A 13,844-nucleotide genomic window follows, 5' to 3' on the forward strand; every position below is an offset into this window, starting at 1 on the left:
GGCTCCACCCCCCTCATCTATCCCCCCCCTTTTTTGGGTGGCAGCCTCTTCTTCATCGGAGGTCTCGCAGTTTGTCTTGGTGGTATGGCGGCTCCCTACCCAGAACCGGAGGCCTAGTCGGACCCTCCCTCTCTAGATGCCTACCGCGTTATCTTGACAGAGCAACAATCGTCTCGGGTACAGGAGGTTGCCAATGACTTTGCCCTTACCTCTGTCTATGGCAGAGTCATTGGACATTCCCCCTCCAGATCAGCCATCAGGGATTGGCTCCAGTCCACTCTCATGCTAGAGGACAGCCACATTGAGGAGGTGGCCCTTATGGGAAGGGGCATCTTCTGGCTCAAACTCTCCACTGCGAAGTCTGCGAGCAACCTGATTGCTGGTTCCCCCACATCTGTGGATGGAAAGATCATTATGATAGTCCCTTGGTACCATGGATTCAGTGCAGCGGATTTTGATGCTCGTTTCCGCATACCTCGCCACCCAGTGACGCTAGTTTTTCCAGGCCTTGCTGCTGAGCTGCGGCCGATTGTCAGGGACCTGGGCTCCCACTTTGGCTGGGTTATGCATGACACTTTCGCCGACGCGGTTACTACGACAGGAGCCCCCCGAGTCCGTGTGGCTGTGGCGGACCCTGCGACTCTCCCTGCAGTGATTGAGATCGTGACAGATGCCGGCAGCATTACCCAGAGCATGGTAGTCACAAGACAGCCAGGCTAGTGCCTGAGGTGTCACGGCTTTGGGCACCTGGTTGCTATTTGTCCACGATTCTCCAGTTCCTCTCGGCCCCCCCCCGCCCCTTCCCCCTCCACCCCCTCCCCCCCCCTCCGGGCAGCCACGTCAGGAGGAGTAGAGGCAGCCGGAGTCCGGTCCAGAGATAGCTGGCGGTTGGACTGAGGTCAGAAGGAAAAGAGGAAAGAATAAGAAGATTTCCGAAAAAGGCAAGGAGGCAGAGGTTACCCAACCTGCAGCAGCGTCTCAGAGACCTGATAGGCAGCCGCCCCAAGGTCCTGGGAGAGCTTCTTCTTCGACGGTAGCCCGCCCTCCACAGCCTCAGGTCCCCCTCTCCTCCGCTCCCCAGCCCCCTTCCACTCAGTCCCAGCCCCTTCCCCAGTCGCACCCCCCTCTTCCCGACCCGCAGCATCAGCCCCCGCCTCTTCCTCTTTAGTCTCCTCCTCTTCCTTCTCAGCCCCAGTCCCAGGTGCAGCCCCATCCCCCCCCCCCCGCCTCTCTCAGCTCTCCTGCAGTGTCAGCTGTACCGATGGTTCCTCAACCGCGGGCAGCCCCCACTCCCCCTCCTCCACCCCCCCGCTAGTCGCCTCCGTGGAGGCTGAGTTGCCTACCCCCCAGCCACCTCCCCCTTCCCCTCCACAGGCAGGACACCCTGAATCTACACCATCACTGGAGCAGTCTTCCCTGTCCGCTAGCCCCTCAGTTGCAGACTCTGGTGGGCCTCAGCTTCAGAAGAGAGCTTCCTCGCGACTTCCACAGATCTGGCCCCTGGGACTACTTGGATGTGGCCGACCTTGGGACCTTCCCTGCTTGTCTCGACATCAGTATCTTCCTGCTTCGTAAAGGGGCGGATGGGAAGATCGCAGCCTTGGCCCCGAGGGATGGCCCTAGCTTTGCTTTCACATTCCTCAGCGACGGCACCGAGACTTGGACAGACGACTCGGTCTGGGAGGCTCTCAGAGAGCAGACGCACGCTCAGGTTTGCTCCTGGATAGGCCCGTCCGGTGGACAGCTTCTCGAGACTCAGTGGTCCAAGGGTGACGTGCGCCTGCGGTGGCGTTGCGCCGCCAAACGCTTCAGATTGATTGTGATCCTCAGGCCCCCTCTGTCGTGGCCCCTCCCCCAGGATGTCAGAGCCTGGACCCCTCAGAAACTCCGAGCCTTCTACGGGGTGACTACTTCAGAGATCTCGAGTTGGCTCGAGAAAGCGTTTGTTCATGGCACTAAAGGCCTTACGCCTTTGCTAAAGGTGTTGAAGAACGGGCAAGACGACCTCGCCTCCCCCTCCAAACCCTCTCATAAGCGTCAGCGCCTCCATTCCGAAATGTCAGCTTCTTCATCGACATCTGCCGCGAGCAGACAGTTGTTCGCAGCCTACCAGTCTTCACCATGAGCCTACACCTTGTCTCCTGGAATGTGAACGGGTTTCATTCTTCTGGCACCCGTGGTCCTAGGAAGCTCATCTTGAGACAGGAACTTCAGCTAGCAGTGATTGGTCGCTTGGATTTACTTCTGCTCTAGGAGCACAAGCTTTCTGTGGCTCATTCCCGTAGCTGCGGGAAGATTCTCCCTGGACGCTCTCACACTTATTGGGAGCCCTCGATCGGCGCACAGGGGAGGAGTGGCAGTGTCTGTACTTCCGTGTGCGAGCAGTTAGCCCAAGGAGTTTTTGGTCATGGTACGTTGATCCCAGGCCGTGCCCTTTGGGTAGGCCTAGAGTTGGAGGGTTCCAAAATAGGAATCCTCAACATCTATGTTCCCACAGACCTCCGATGCAGAGCCACCTTCTGGAGGACACTCACAGGGATTCTCCCAGACATGGATTCCTGGATTGTTGGAGGTGACTTCAACAATCTGGAGACCTTGGAGGACCAGCAGGGCAGAGGACCAGAGTTTACAGGTATGGCTCAGGAAGAGCAGTCCGCTTGGGACTCCTTTATCTTCGCGACAGGAGGTAGGGACAACTGGAGAGACCCGTCCTTCCGCCGTTGGCACGGGAGCTTGGACTTCTCGTGGGGCTTCCGCAGGGAAGGAGGCAGACTCTGGAGAGACTGGATAGATTTTATGTCAGTGATTGGGCCATCAGCAGAGGCGGTCAGGCGGGTATAGTGCCAGGGACGACACTTTCCGACCACGCGCCTGTGCTCTTATCATTAGACTCGGCAGCTCAGTCCCTTCCTCCCCGTTCGTGCCAGATTCCCGACTCCATCTTCTTGAGGGAGGACGTGCGCAGTAGTATCGGTAGCCTTTGGGGGTTGATTCGGTGGCGCAGGCTTTGCAGGAGTCCAGCCAGATTTGCCAGCTCGCAGCCCTTCAGGTTCGATAGGAGTGGTGGGGCAGAGAGAGAGCTCTTCGTAGGGACCTCGCTTCCATTCAGCGACTCCAGCAGGCAGCCCCGGGCTCGGAGGAGCTTCAGATCCAGGCCCTTCGAGCCAGAGCCCTTCTTGAGGAGACTCTCCAGCGCCGTTCAGAGTTTTCCTATCACGCCTCCCTCTCATTCTGGGCTCGGAAGGGCGACCCGATGAGCAGGGAGTTCTTCAGGACGCATGGCCAGAGAGCAGCAGGTGATCAACTACGGAGTCTTAGGACAGCGGAGGGGCACATCGTTACTGATCCGGGTGAGGTCTTGGGGTTGGCTACCGACTTCTACAGGACTCTTTTCCAGCAGGAGCAGCTTGCCCCTCGCACTCGACGTTCCTGCGAGGAGGTGTGGAGGCATATTCCAGCCCTGGTTCAGCCCAGCATGCAGGCGACGTTGTTGGCACCGTTCACTACTGACGAGATGTTGGAGGCCTTGATGGCCATCGATGGGCAGAAATGCCCTGGCGAGGATGGGCTATCTCGCGCTTTCTTCACCTCCTTCTGGGATCAGATCCATCAGCCCCTCCTAGCAGCCCTCCAGAGGATTTTCAGCAGCGGATATATGCCAGAGAGCCTCTCCTCGGGACTGATTTGCCTCATCCCGAAGGGAGGAGATCGACAGAAGATCCGTCAGTGGCGCCTGATCACTCTCCTCACCACTGCCTACAAAATCCTTGCCAAGATGATCAGCGCCAGAGTTCGGCCTCTACTTCCTGACCTCATTCATGACACTCAGACAGGCTTTGTCCAGGATCGCAGTATCTTGGATAATGTCTTCACCTTCTCAGAGGCGGCGGAGTGGGCTCAGCACAGTGGGTCCCATTTAGCCATCCTACTTCTCGACTTTGAGAAGGCCTACGATCGAGTGGACTGGTCCTTCCTGGAGGGTACTCTGGAGCGACTAGGGTTCCTAGCAGGATGGATTCAGGGTATTTCAGCGTTATACAGGACAGCTTCCAGCAGGGTCATCATCGGCAGCAGGATGGGAGAGCGATTTCGTTTGGAGAGATCAGTGCATAAGGGTTGCCCCCTTGCTCCTTACCTGTTTCTCTTCTTCGCCGAGGCTATGACATACTACCTTCGGGCGAGGTCGGGATCCGGGGTGTTCGCCTTCCCATCAAGGAGAACACGGAGCTCCTGGATTCGGAGTATGCAGATGACACAGCACTGTATGTCCAGGATGATGACATGATGCTGGAGAGGGTGAGGATGGCCCTAGAGGTCTTCTGTTCGGCAGCCGGTGTGAAAATCAACTGGAACAAATCAGTTGGTTTTCTCACAAACCCCGGGGCGTGCTCACAGTGGGAGAGGTTTTTGGGTTTCAGGTGGATCCCGCGGGGACAGACAGCTAGATATCTCGGCTTTTAGGTCGGCCTGGATATCACGCCAGCTCAGCAGTTTCTCCCGGTGCTAGATTCCATTCGACGGAAGCTGGCTTTCTGGAGCACTGCTAAGCTCTCTCTTGCAGGTCGTGCTCTTATAGTCAACCAGGTTCTCCTAGCCACGGCATGGTATGTGGCTTCTTGTTGGTGTTTCTCGAGATCCAGCGTGGCACAGCTTAGGAGGTTGGTCCGGAATTTCCTGTGGTCTGGGGGGGACGGTCTCAGAGATACCAGAGCCAGGGTTGCCTGGCAGACAGTCATTCTTCCGCAGGCTGAGGGTGGCTTGGGGGTCATCGATCCAGAGCTTCAGAGTCAGGCCCTGCTGGGCAAGTTAGTTATCCGCGGTTTGACCTCGGGGGGGCAAACGTGGAAGATGTTACTTCAGCAGGGGGTCGGTTCTTGTGTCCCGCGCCGAGGTGGAGAGTGGCTACCGTCCCTCAGGTGGATCTTCACTTCTGCCCCACTCACTCAGCCCCGCTCCCCACTCGTTCATAGCCTTCTCATGGTTTCGTCTCAGTCTCATACAGTCCCCTCCTAGCTGTCAGGAGGAGATTGATCGCCAGCCGCTCATCTGGAACGGTCAGGTCAGAGATGTCGAGGGCCTTCAGCTGGGGGAGAGATCACACATCAGGTGGGACGGCTGGATGGGGGGGCCAGCCCGGTCCCTTCGAGTTTGGAGGGACACGTACAGACACTTGGAGACCGCTGCTCTAGCAGTCGCAGCTGGAGGTGCCCGTGGAGCTCACGTGAGACGCACGGAGATAGACGGAGCGATTCTAGCTGATTGGTTGGTTCCACCCGAGATTCAGATCCTCATGCCTGGTGATGACCGTTGGCTGGGACAGTTCACCCCCCGTGGCATCCCACTGGTGGTTACAGGTCGGATGGATGACACCTCTGTTTCCTTTTTCGCGGTTATGGGGGACGGCCGACTCAGGAGAGAGGATGTGCTCATCGACCCCCTACTCCCATGGCAGAGGGTTCAGGTCGTAGGCCTCGTGGGGAAGGTTTGGCGGACCGATCCCAGTATAGAGCAGGATCAGCTGCAGTTATGGCGACTCTGGCTCTGGGAGGGGCGGGCCTTGTCAGAGCTTGATTGGGACCCAGGAGAGTGGAGATGGCCAGAGATTGTGACAGGTCAGGGGCCGACCTCTTTCTTCGCCTACAGCACGACATTGGGCAAGAGAGTTCTCGGGAGGATGCAGAGCCGCCCTCCCACCCAGCGGCCCAGTTGGTATGCTCAGGGTATCTCCAGGCTATTTTTGCAGGCCTTCTGGAAGGCCTTGTGGGAGAGCTGGCGGCCACGGAAGATCTCCTACTTCCTTTGGCTTCTCGCCCACAAAGGTCTTCCAGTGGGGAGCTGGTTGCGGCAGGTTGGTCAGGATGGACGTTGTCAGATCTGTCATGAGGACGAGGAGTCACCAAAACACTGCCTGTGGAGCTACACTCGCGCCCAGGAAGTGTGGAGGTGGACCTTCGGGATCCTTACTCGCGCAGCACCGGAGTTAGGTTTGATCACTTGGGGCACGTTCTGCTGGTGCAGCACCGCACCTGGTTTTCATCACTTGTTCGAGGCATGTCCGTAGGACCCCACGTTCCTTATCACACAAGGGACGTGGGGGCCGCTCGAGAGCATTCCGCCGCAACTGACAGAGGCTGGCACAGGATCTCAGGAGAGGCAGCCAGTCTGGGAGATTATTAGCAGCATCGTAGGATGGCACATTTGGACCTCGCGCTGCGCGCAGATCCTCGGTGGCACCTCCCTTTCGACTGCCCAGGTCATGACTGACATCTGGAGTGAGATTATACACACCCTCAAAGGCCAGTGGGACCAGATACAGGGAGACTCCCGGGCTGGCCGAAAGAAGCGGAGACGTTTCCTCCGTGATTGGGACACACATGGCCTCTTCTTCGAGCATACTTCGCAGGGCCTTCAGTGGCGCTACTCACCACCTCTCTGGCTGTTCATTCACACTCGCCTGATCCCTCCGTGAGAGAGAGCTTTACTTTTTTGTTTCCTTTTTGGGCTGCGTCCGATTTGTGAACGCAGCCCCGTCAGCTGCAAAGCTGACCTCATGTATCTTGTTTTCGAAGTAATATAATCAGCACTGTTTTTTCGGCAAAAAAAATAGTTGAGAAGCAAGGCTGTCAGCGGGGGTAGAGGTCTGACCAGGGGTAGAAGTTGAAGCATCCCAATGGCGAGACTGTAAGGGACGTGGTTTAAGAGCGAATACCTTTTTGGGTTGCTGCCAGACAGCCTGGGGAGAGGCATGAGATTCTGAAATTTTGCCCTTCCCCTTATCCTTTTGCTTAGCTGAAACCTGAACCACATTTTCTTTGGAAGGGACAGATTTGGGAGCCACATCACCCAGTTTGGTAGGCATTGCCTTAGACCCCGGGGCATAAATTGGGGGGGGGGTATTTTCTGGAGCAATAGCTGTGGGTGGGAGCTGATGCAGGACTGCAGGACACTGTGAGGCTAAATGGCCAAACTTATGGCATGTGAAACAAGCACCTGCAAAAACTCCCCATTTCAAATCAAAATATTTTTCACCAAGGGGAACATCCTCCACTTCTACCACAATGGAAGGAGGGGTTGGGTGATCTATATCCCAAAGAATACAAAAGCGATTGCGATTACCCGAAGGACGGGGAGGGCATACAACTTGCCCCAAAGTGGCTGCCAAACTTGGTAACTCAGCCCTCATATAGTCCGGAAAATTCACTACCTCAACCCATATGGGGCAGTGATGTCGAATGAGGCTGTGGTAATCCTTGTTTGGCGACCATGGCATGACATGCACCATTTCTCTGCCATAGAATAAGGGCGACATCTCCAATATCTGCTGATGATATGAGGCATCCAAAAAGTGCACTTCATAAAAACCCCTAGAAGCAAAGTATACTCCTTCAACAAAGCAGCCTCCCAACAATGCCTGAACCCACTGGGCCACATCATTTGCTGAAGGTAACTTTCCTGGGGAAAAAAATGATAACTGCTTGCTGAGAGAACTTTCGAAAAGGAGCAACCAATGAAGGCAGCTTTAACTTGTATTTGATGGCCGGGGGAGGTTTGGCACACTCCTTCCGGCTGTGATGAAATTCATCTTTAAGCATATCAAAAACATAGTGAGCGTCTACAGAATCTGCAACAGAGACATTAACTTGTTGTCTTTTGGAGTCCCGGGTCGACTCCTTGCGAGAGTAACTTTTGAATTGATCCTCCATGAAGAGAAACAGGGCGGGATAGATGAAGTGGCAGAATCAAAGCAGAACTGTACGGACAAGGAGCAGGCTGAAAGTACGAGCTGTACGGAATGTACAAATCGTACAGATGTACGGAAGAAAGTCTGAGGGGGTTGAGTCGTACGAAAAAGTAGACAGGGAGTGCAGAGGCTGTACGGAGTGCAAAGATGGAAGAGGCGGCTGACGCAAAAAGACAAGGCAGGCTGTACGGAAAAGGACGGAGGGTACGGCTATACAGCGAATATACAGGTCGAAGGATGGGTAGATGTGGCGAAGCTGCGCAGGGAAGAGGCCACCTGTCTATAGGGCATCCGTACAGATGTACGGCGTCCGTACAGTTGTACAGATAGAACGCGGGGCTGAACGGAGGCCTGACGCGAATCTGTACGGAGGCTTGGGGAGGCTGAGCAGCAACGCTCATGACGCTCGCACACACCCACACACTCACCCACACTCGGAGCGGTACACACACCAACCAACACACACACACACAAACATACATGTGTGTGTATGTGTGTATATCTTTACACAAAAAAAGTGTATGTGTGAACATACATATATACAAAACACACACACACACACATTTTTTTTTGGGTGAAATTTCTTTTGCGTTATATTACAGAGTCACTATCCCAAAAAGGGAAGTGCCCAAATACTATATGAATCTTGGCATCTGCTCCTTGAGGCGTTTGATTTTATCTTCTGTATATTCCCCTGTGCCAAGACAGCCATCTGGTAATCCCCCCATGTGTAAGATCATCTTGTTAGTTTCTCTCGCTTCCTGCTCTTTACTTCCATGTAAAGATCAGCTTTGTTCGCTTTGCTGTTAAAATCAGCAATTATCTCTTGTTTCATTGATTTCACTTTAGTTGTGACCACTTCCTATGCTTTAGAAACCAGCTGTGGTGTTGGTGGAGATGAACTACATTTGTGTAATACTTCATGGATGACTTCTTTCTTCATTGCCCTCCTTATCATGAACTTTCCTTACAAGCCAGAGCTTGAGTCTCGGAATTTAAGCTCTAGGTAATAAATACGCTCTTGTGGATCTAAAGTAAGCTTCATTCATTAATAAGTTTTTGCATATGGACTAGGAGTCAGGACAAAACCTGCAACAGTCGAGTAGGAAAGCCTTGATGGGATAGACAGCTTCTTGGGAGTCTCCATGTGGGCCTGTATAGACTTGGAAAACCCCTCTGTTGTAGCTAACCTATGTCATGCTCCTTTCACATGCTGCCACATTAGTAGTAGAGCAGGACAAAACCAGCAGCACAGCAGGACGAATCCAGCAGCATAGAATTCAGCAAAAGACGAAGGTGGTCAAAAAATGTAGAGCTGACTTTTCCAATCAAAAGTTAGTACGTTGACTTTTGGGCCAACATGGAATTTTGTCTGAACTAGTAAATGGTCTGCATTGACCATCGGACCAGGGTTGTCCAGTCAGTAGAGCTATTCATATAAAATCTATTGTTCCTCCCTCATTCAACCATCTTCAACAGCCCCTCCTTCAGCAGGACCCTCTCCCACACCCCACACTGGCAGCCCCTCTAGTGGTGGTTCCATCTCCAGCAGCATGCCTCAGTGCAGTGGCAGCACCCCCAGCAGTGTCAACAACAATAACACCTTCACCCACAATAGTTGCAGTCCACTCCAAATGGCCCTGCACCAGCCCCAATAGCCCATGCAGCTGTCTCAGCAGCAGACACCGTAGTGTCCACAGGACCATACCCTATCATGTGGACAGATCTCTACAGTGCAGTCTCAACCATAGCCTCAGCTTCACAGCCTCAGCATAGCCCTTCAATGGGCCTCAGATAAGCCCTCTTCAACGAGAAAGACTCACATATCAACAGGAGGTATAACTAGTTATTGCCAAGCTCCAACAGAAAGCAATGAAGTAAACAGGAAGAATATATCGTGATGTCCACATTGCACAAGCAATGAAGTTAGTAGGTAGCATATATCATGATGTTCATAGTCCATCATCATCATCATCATCTCTCTCTCTCTCTCTCTCTCTCTCAAACATCCCACGCTTCCACACTCAATAGTTAGGACAGGCTTCGTTAGTGAGAAAGTGCTCCAGGCCCCTTGCCTATTACACATAATAATTTTGGCCATCAAACTTTTGCATCCACAATCTTTTCCGATGTGCCAATAGGACATGGATGGTGGCTTTCATTTGGGTGAATTCCGAAATGCATCTCCAGAATGAATCAAGTCCTAAGAACATGACCTTGCTCCTCCTTGCTTCCTGGTTCATTTTCCTAGTATCTCCAATACCCCAGTATCCTCTCTGTGTAGTTGTCCCAAGGAATGGTCGATGTAGCTTGTCGGGTGTATGTAGTGTCCATTCTAGAATTTCAGGAAGGCCTGAAACTCAATTCGGCCTAGAAACAAGGTAAGAAACACAACGAGGATGACAAATCAAGGCTAGCGTAGTGGCATTGATCTCGTATGTATATGCGTATTTGTTGAATTTCCATGCTGGCTTGGCTTCTTCTTGCACCTTTGTGCTGATTATCTTTTGGATTTTGGTCAGGAGTTCATAAAATCTCCTCATGAATTCCTGAGAGAAATCCCATTCACTGATTTGCACACCTAGTGATTCCCCACCAAGATTGCCAAAAATATTGGTGATTCCTTTGTATTCGCTCTCGGTGTGGCATGCTGATGTCGGCAAAAATAGGGTATTAGCTGAAACCTCTTTGAATAAGCTTTCCAGTGGTATTGATGCATTCACAACTGGTCTCACATTCTTTCTGTCGATTCACGGATGAAATTCACAGGCGTTGGCATCCCGAATATCCTCCTAGCCTATCTCATGGATGGCATGCTCACAAAGATACGTAACTTTTTTTTCCTTCATGTCTATCCACAAGCCCTCAGTTCCCTAGATGGTTCCCTCTGCCACATGTCATCATTCTAGACCTTTAGCTTGGTACACCATTTACCCCTCTCTTGGGGCACAATTAAAACATTTTTCCCTTGGCATTTTTACACATTTAGGTGCACCTAGGCCTGAGCACTCAGAACCACCTAGTCGATGCCAATACACCCTCACCTAGGACCTTGGCAGTTACTTCCCTTCACCATTTAATTTACGCACATAAAATATTACAGAAGTCGGTCATCTAAGAGAAAATGCCCACCGATCTTTCCGAGGTCATGCTATCTCGGCTAGAGCATAACAGGTATCATCTCTATTCATAGATCTAATAAATGTATTGTGAGATATATGCTATTTGATACAAGGTAGAGGTCCTAAACAGTAGTCCAATGGTCCTAAATCCTTCATTCCAAAGTCTCTCTAGAGTACTTTGCTTTCCGTATCATTACAATGTTACGACCAGCAATACTAAGATCATCACCGTAAATAACTACTAGTATAGCACCATCACTGGTTAATTTCACATACATATATGATCAGTGTGTGCACTAAAAATGTATGTATGTTTGAGAGAGTGTGTGTTTGAGAGGGAGTGTGTGCACTTGTTAGTATGTATTTTAGAGAGAGAGAGAGAGAGTGTGTGTGTGTGTGTGTGTGTGTGTGTGAGGGGACTTCCTTTGGTAAGCAATTTTGCTTGTTTGGCAAAGATGCCTCTAGGCCATATTATGATCAGTTCTATTTGTGCAGTTTACTGGGCTTTGTGGTCGTTACATCATGCTCGTAACATTCGACTGTATGAGCACTCTTTCTTGGATGTTGATCATTTAGTTTTGAGTAGTAGCTGTCTCATTTTGGGACAGCTATGAATGTACAATTTTTCTAAATGAATACTGCTTTTTACAAAAATGTGTGTGTGTGTGGGATGGAAATGCACGGTGAAAAGAGCCTGAGAATGAAGATATAATTTTACAGCAGCACTAAATGTTTGCATTAGCTGCTAATCCATTACCTGAACTACCTGCACTTGTCCATCTACTTGTAATGTGGCAATTCCACCGTGAATAAAGAATCGATTTGCACAGAAGTAAAAAAGCTGTATGACATTATACCTTTCTTCAAAATAAAAACTCATTCAAATCATCTTTCTACAGCAGTCATACTATGCCTCTCTCCACTGTGCATGTGCTCATGATATGGTAAAGCTGAAAGATGATCTATATTAGGCAACAAGAAGAAATCAAACTCAAAATTATGCAAGATGTGCAGTTCGGTTCCACCTTGTAACCATAAAGATAATTGTCCAAACAATGAAGCACTGCTTCTGGTGTTCGATCTTGAGCCGGCATATGATGTCCAGCAAACTCCATTGCCATACTATTCAGCCTTTCTATATAAGAATCGACAGGAAGGGCCACTGGCGAGTGGGAAACAAGAGCATCATCTTCTGCTGAAACTTCTAGAGCAGCCCTTGCAAGGTCCAAGCAGCAGCTGTCACTGATCGAAATAGTTTTGCCATCACTTGAGAGTTTGCACACCTGCATTGCAAAGCTTTGCCGTGCAGCCTGCCAGCGAAAAGAACAGAGACCTAACTAAGTAGAATATTAACAACAAATAGTAATGAATCCATTGTTATTGCACATCGTAAGTTCACTAGACACCTCAACCATAACCCAATTCCTAGATTTATTTGATTGGCTAAGACTTGTACTTTTGAAAGGCATGGTTGCCAGGTACTACGTATTTAAGAGATAGAAGGGTACGGATATGTTTTACTTAGCTGTTCCTTACAAAGATCAAAATGCGAAGAGCTTCAGTGATACAAAGTGTAATCTATTCAAAAGGTGTACATCTGATGCAAAATTGATTATTATAAGACAAAGAAAGAATCAGCCTCGTCAACTGCCTTATATAATCTGTGCCAGCTTGGTGGTCACTGGAACTGCAAACTAAGCAAATGTGGTTTAGGTTGTTGAAGTGCGAGGCTTCAGCAAGTACATTTCCATGTTCCTAGTTGCATTACAACCATTGTGAATGGGTGGCATTGCTCTAAACATTGAATTAAAATGCAACGATGAAACAAGTGGCCCAATATGTCTTCTTAAAGCTGTTGTATGTTTATTGCAGCGTGCTACATGCTTGTTCCTTGTTTTCTTCTACCGTTACCTTTACCTGCTTACATCTATCCAAGCTAATACTTCAAAAAAACGAGAAACAAAATCATCCAATGCAGTGTGACCTTAGAGGTGAACAAAAGGCTAGAAGGGATCCTGTATCTAAACGAACAGGGACAATTGGAAAGCACAAAAATCCAAACCTAAAATTAGGGAAGTCTACAATTTTCTACAAGTAGGCCTGAAGAAAAACCGTTTTTTAAAATGAAAATAATTAGCAAAGAGCTATCATGGAATACAAAGACCTCAAAAAGATACAACCAGAATTGTACGTCAAAGGGAAAGCTCAACTGAAAGGAGATTAACTTTAGAAAGGTTGCTCGTGCTCATTCAAGAAACATCAGCAACAGTTTGGATTTATTCCCAAACTCAGCATCATAAATACCCACAAAACACGTGTTGACATGGCACAAGTCCACTCACAAAGCTTCAAACCATAAATGTTACCATGCACACAGTGGACTTCAAGGTGTTATGGTATGGCTACCTCTACATATCCTTCATCTACATGCTATGACAATAGCATAACCCTGCATTGTATAGAATCTTGCTAGGGGTCTTTGAAAGAAGATTGCCCAGATACTTTGTTGTACATCTCTTTTGTCTCTCACATTACATCTCCCCTGATTTCTGTATATCTCCTATGCTCTCACATCACATCCCCCCATTGTTTAAGGTTCAAGACTCTCTCATTGATTTAGCCTCCTCCCTAAGTTCTTGCCGTACAAGAGGACAGTTTCTTTGACCTCATCTTCTCATACTCATATGCCTTCACCCGTATCCTTGCTTCCCCATCAATCAAAACCTTTTGTCTTGGCATGCAAATTATCATCCGCTATGCCTTTTTGCTATTCTTCACCTTCAACCTATGCCTCTCTTGAGTATTAAGGGCTATCAGTTATCCTCATTATTAATGAGATCATTGTGCTGCACCTTTCCCAAAATAGTGCAAAAAATAAGCTGCACACAATACAAGACTGATTTTAAGATCAGACTTTAGAAGCATATGGCACAATTCTTTTTCAGCACTCAGTATGATAAACTCCTTTTTCTGGCTTAGTC

At 49.9% G+C, this 13,844-nt stretch overlaps 1 protein-coding gene across 2 annotated transcripts in view; it reads right to left on the bottom strand.

The window, feature by feature from the left end:
• The window catches only part of LOC147890309 (uncharacterized), a 53,604-nt gene that overhangs the window by 14,126 nt on the left and 25,634 nt on the right, over positions 1 to 13,844 (bottom strand). For both annotated transcript variants that reach the window (XM_087391077.1, XM_087391076.1), the window contains exon 2: positions 11,889 to 12,173. In XM_087391077.1, coding sequence (XP_087247203.1) covers positions 11,889 to 12,173 — 285 coding nt within the window. The remainder of the gene's footprint in view (positions 1 to 11,888; positions 12,174 to 13,844) is intronic.

This window comes from Dipteris shenzhenensis, chromosome 19 (genome assembly GCF_047967505.1).
Source record: "Dipteris shenzhenensis isolate YYH24624 ecotype China chromosome 19, Dip_SZ_1.0, whole genome shotgun sequence".
Taxonomy (NCBI): domain Eukaryota; kingdom Viridiplantae; phylum Streptophyta; class Polypodiopsida; order Gleicheniales; family Dipteridaceae; genus Dipteris; species Dipteris shenzhenensis.